This window comes from Octopus bimaculoides, chromosome 4 (assembly GCF_001194135.2).
Source record: "Octopus bimaculoides isolate UCB-OBI-ISO-001 chromosome 4, ASM119413v2, whole genome shotgun sequence".
Classification (NCBI taxonomy): domain Eukaryota; kingdom Metazoa; phylum Mollusca; class Cephalopoda; order Octopoda; family Octopodidae; genus Octopus; species Octopus bimaculoides.
In genome coordinates, this window is record NC_068984.1 from 43075544 (window position 1) to 43081202 (window position 5659).

General features: G+C 33.7%; 1 protein-coding gene across 1 annotated transcript in view; it reads left to right on the plus strand.

Moving 5' to 3' along the window:
- Positions 1 to 290: 290 nt before the first annotated feature.
- LOC106874001 (2-oxoadipate dehydrogenase complex component E1) overlaps positions 291 to 5659 on the plus strand; it is a 53016-nt gene continuing 47647 nt past the window's right edge. Inside the window, exons 1-2 of the mRNA XM_014921555.2 lie at positions 291 to 349; positions 1034 to 1241. Coding sequence (XP_014777041.1) covers positions 1112 to 1241 — 130 coding nt within the window. The 5' untranslated portion in view covers positions 291 to 349; positions 1034 to 1111. The remainder of the gene's footprint in view (positions 350 to 1033; positions 1242 to 5659) is intronic.

Genomic DNA, 5659 nt, shown 5'->3' on the forward strand with positions numbered 1-5659 from the left:
GAGAAGTTTTAGCATATTTTTTTTTATCACACACCATCCATGAAAATCTCGGTTTAAAAGAAGAAATAATTCTTACTAGAACACACAGGCTTCATTTTTCATTTAGTTATAAAAACTCTCAAGTGTCTTAATCTTATATATGAAAGTGTCGAAGCTAAAAATATGTAAAAGAGTGAAGTTGTTTCATCAATGACGCAACTTCAGTGCTTGTGGAAGTTGGAAGTAAGGGTAGAGTAAAAGTACTTTAGATGGAAAGGTTAAAAGGTCAATTTCAGTTACATGTAAGAGAGCTTGTGAGTTCGATAGAAGTTAGTTGAGTTGGATGGGAATTTTCTAACTATTCCTCTCCGTAAGTATGTTATGATCCCCAGGCTTATTTATTTGTTTCTTGAAAAGCTAGCGAGATTACGATCGGGTCGTAACACGTTTTTCATTTTTATATCCCTTTTTAAAAGAAAAAATATATTAATGGCTATGATTTTGAGTAGCTAAGCCCAGTTGCTTAAAAACTACTAGAATTTCAATTCATAGTATGTGCTGTTATTTATATCTAACAAGTATTTTCCGTGTTTGCATTCTCTCAGTCACACGTGTTCATTTCATTTAAACGTTCTGCTAAAGTATTGTAGAGTAGACCTACGGTCGTCGTTTTATTGCTGTGTAACCTCGGTCAACCCCTATGGAAATGACCTATTGTTATGTTTCGTTGTTGTTCGATATGTAGCCCCAATCAACCTGTATCAAGCAGGCCTATGGTTAAATTTTGTTGCTGTGCAGCCCTTGTCAGTCCCGATCGAGATCTACCGTTGTTTTGTTGTAAAGATATCACTCTGCTTTTGTTTCGTATTATCTATTTATTTCATGTGATAAGCAATAAAAAAAAAGCATAATACTCTTTATATTATTCTCTTTCTTTCTATCACGCCTTCTCTCTAATACTATCTGTATATCCTTTATCTTTCTTTTGTTTTTTTACCTCCTTCTATTGACTAACCAACTTTCTTTCTTCTTTTACTTCTGTCTTTAACCTTAGCCAGCTTCAAGTTCGGTTTACACCGAATTCACCTCAGTTGTAATTGCAGGGCGATAGTCGGAAGTGGACGACTGAAAAATGTTGATGCTTCCACGGAGGCTTCTGAGACAGAATTGGCTTGCAACTAAACTACAGTCCACTGCAGCTTACCACTCCAAAAGTGGGGTGTATGGCTATAGACCACGCAACAAATCAACATCTGAAGAAGGTTTGCATTTGAATCTATAAACACAACCTCATTGGATGTGTTTCCAGTTTTCTCTGTGCATGCATACTAGATGCGTGTGTGTCTGTATGTAAGATGTGTGTATACCGTCTAAGAATCCATAAGTCATAAAAAATATGCACTCGTATATTTGCCACTATAGTGAGTATCTTAATCGAAGTGCACATTATTTACCGTATTATATATCCATTACTGTTCACATAATCGAGTTGAATCCCTAGTGCGAAACCGATTGGTAAGATCGGCGGTAATGGATATATGATATTGTACACTTCGATTAACATATATATATATATGTATATAATTACATAGTATATGTTATAGAATGTTTGTAAGCTATATGCATACATATGTACACACGTATCGATGTACGGGATATAAATTTATGTTCAATTGACATATGTTTCTTATACGGATTATGTGTGTTGTAAACAAAGCTGCTAAATCTCTGTTTGTGACTGTGTACATACAATCGATGTGATGAACATAGGCTATAGCTACAGGTTGTACAAAGAAAATATACATAAAATATATGCATGTGTATCACAGCACAGTAGTGATCATAGTAGTAATACTGCTACTAGGGTGGCAACTGTAATATTCTGACATTCTTTTATTATCATTATCATTTTTATTAATCAGCTACAATGAAGAAATGGAAAAATAACGGTAGGGCACTGAACTACGTATACAGTTCTATATGTCTACGTTGAATCCAGACTCTGAAATTCGCGCTTTCAAGGGCGATAAAGTAAATTCCGGTTGTATAGTCGAAATGATATCAGTCATATCTAACCTCTAAACGGAAAAAGAAAAGAAAATATCTCTTAGCGGTATAACATATACAAGTTTTGTTGGCTTTTGTGTCGGCCAGACCCTCTATCAAGATAATAACACCAGCTGTCCTAGCATCCCTTTTAATGTAGTCGCTTTTCATATGTTAAAACGTGCTGAAATTCCGATTGTAATTAAAAGAAAAACAAACAAACGAGTTGAAAGGTGACTGAAATATATTTTGGCCGAAAAAAATATATTGACTTTTAACAAAGAAAGAATATTTTTTAAATTCATGTTTGTAGCCTTCTTTCTGTTGAATATATAAGCTGTAGCTTAGGTTATCTAAAACTTTCGGTTACCCTTTTTATCACCTTCATCGGATTCTGCTATCGGCAATTCAATAGTAATTTTAAAGTATTTAATTACATTTTTCTCCATTTGGAGTTCGAATTTCGCGAAAGTCGACGTTACCAAACATACTTGCAATAAGAGCCTCTACCAGGCCTATTGGCCTGCTAAAAATAGCAGCCAAATTTACGCTTTAGAAAAACGGAAAGAATGGTTATAGGTCTGCGTGTTCAGTACTGGCGTAGGGCGAAATAGCGATGACCCATTCCCCCACTTCAAATATAGGTTTGCTGACTAGTTGAGCCATTCCCTTTTATACAATGTACTAATCACCCTTTAACAAGGATGAAATTTGATTAGTTCAATGGAAGAAAGAACTTAATTCGTTTTCCCCTTAAAAATTTGTTCCCATATAAAAGAAATAGTTATTGTATAAGTAGTAAAAAATTCGACCTAGTAGATTATATATTCGGTACCCACTTTTGTGAGTTCGAATATCAGTGGTAGAATTTTGTATCATGTTCCTCCGGGGTGTAATGTAATAAACACTAGTAGACGACAGAAGCATGTGTTGTGATCATCAAAAATCAGATCTTCCAATTTGGTTGGGTCGGGGGAACGAACCCGGTCAGTGAAGAGTAAAATCTTTTATGAGAACTTACGTACTTTATTTTATTTTTATATTTGATTTGAAGAATAATTAATCCTTTATTTGAAATTGATAAGCTCTGAATTGATTAAATTGATATTTATTGAAACAAAATACATCTAAAACGGAATAATTTTTTGTTTTTAAAATCTGTATTCATTATTGAATAGCTCATAACATAAATTGCTTTATGGATCAAATTCTTAATTCAAAAGTATTTAAAATTTGTGACACCTGCAGTTACATAGGAGTATTCAGGTAGGACTTTTTAAGCTGCATGTAATTTGAACCAGTCTGCTCTCTTGTATTTTATTCATTGAAGCTATATAAGCTACGAAGTGTGCACTTCTGCATATATTTTTGTCCGTTTAAGGTATCAAATGTGCACTTTATATTTTTGTCCGCTTACTGGTTACGCAGCTCGCTCACTGATTACAAGCAATACTGAATAAGTTTTATCATACAGTAGTTAATGAGACAAATTATCATAGAATCGATTGTACATCCTTTCCTGGAGTTTTTCATCCTATCTTGGTATCTAAGAAAGATACATCTTATTCGTGTTCTGTAGAAATCAGTCTCGATTTCATCCTGCGAATTTACCACAATTTCAAATGTTTTCATTTTTTTTTTCTTAATCATTGTTGAGTAAAATGGAAAATTTTATATCTACTTTATGTAATAACGATAATAATGATTTCTTAGTGTAAGGTTTTGAGGATTGTCATGAAGTATATTCAATGAATATTATTCAACTCTAAAATAAATAAAAAACAAGTTGACACATCAATTTGAACGCAGAACAACGAAGAACTGATCTTATAGCTTTTTAAATAAATCCTTATCTATTGACAAATCATTTGCTATTCACGACAACAAAATATTTCCTACAGTCATTCGTGCCTTTTTCTTTTTCTTTATTAAACGAAAGACAATAAATTATAATTATAATAATAATAGTCGCTCTAGTTCTTTGGTTTATTGGATATTTATCGTGAATGCACCGGTATGCAAGATATTTTAGTGCATCAGTTGTTAACACGCGCAGTTGTGCAGCGGATATACTCACACATTGTGCTAGGTCAATAAGCAGGTGCTGCAGTTTTACTACCAAATATATTTATCACGACCACATACACTCCTAATTGAATCCCCATAAATCATACCCTACCCGCCTTTAAAAAAATGAATAATGTAGTTTCTGCAGTATTTTTACAACTTTATTCGTTCTAGTTTTAATTTAATGTGCCCTAAGTTTCGGACGTGATAGCCACCCATTATTTAGCGACCTGATATCTATTATTTATTAGAAATATATATAAAGTTAAAATTAAAGTAACCTGACTAGTTTATGATACCAATTAAATTTAATTCAAGTTTCCTAATGCATCTTTCCCCCTCTTTTTGCATAATTTCAGCCACTTTGTTTTGGCAAATTAGTTAATTTGAGATCATATGCTGGAAGCTGAAACAATCGCATCATTAGAGGAGGCATTTTATCTTCAAGAGTATAGAAGATCTGTTCTTTAAGTTCATAACAGTATTGTCTATTGTGAAGTGTTAAAAAGTTTCGTCGGACTTCAGTGACCTGGTCAGACACCTTTCCACTGGATCTCAGTTCTTAAACCTTTTGTTACCCTATTTCGACTGGAAAGAGTTGACACGTCAGCTTTCGTTTTTCTGTTGAAACATACTGTTTTTGTTTAAATCAATTTTGAAATTTTATTGAAAGGTTTCAATTTAAAACAGGAAGTTTGTATCATAGGACCAAGGGCAGTTTCAGACAAGTTGGTATCAAAAACTTTAAAGGCTAAAATAACTCACCCATAATGTAGTTGTTACCTAGCTGATGTTTTTTGGGAAATTAATGAATTAAATAAGTCAGTCTTCTATATGACAAATAAAATAATTTCTAATTATTGTTTTATATTCATTACATATATGGTCAATATTTGTAGAGAGGGAGAGTAGTTTAACTCCATTTTAAAATTTCACGAAGCTTCTAAGCAGTCACTTAACTTAGAGGAAAATGCAGCCAAATTTCCCTCAAATGCCACCTTATTATCTTAAAGGATACATAAGACAATGTAACCCCTGATATACAAAAAGACAGGATGGTCACAGTTGGAATTCCTTTGATTATGTAATGTGCTTGATCAGAGCTTACCGGAACAACAAATGCTACTGAGGTAACCACTATACAGTTATTTGAGCTTCTAGAAATAGCAGCCAAATCTTCTTTATTACACATTATATTTTAAAAAAGAACACATTGGATAATGTAGTCCTAGATATCCTATACTTGAACATAGAAGACAGGACATTCACAACAGGAATGGCTTTGATCATGTGCCTGCTCAATTAGAACTGATTTGGAATTAAGCAACAACTTTTTATCTTCACTTCATTCTTCATACTCACCCCCATGTAATTCTTTAACCCTTTAGCATTCAGAATATTCTGTCAAAAGTAATGCTTATTTATTCACTCATTTTGAACGGCCACGCTCAAAATGGTGCATCTCATGTGCCACCCGCACAAGAGCCAGTCCAGGGGCACTGGCAACGATCTTACTTGCCAGTGCCCCTGGACTGGCTCTTGTGCGGATGGTGCATCTCATGTGCCA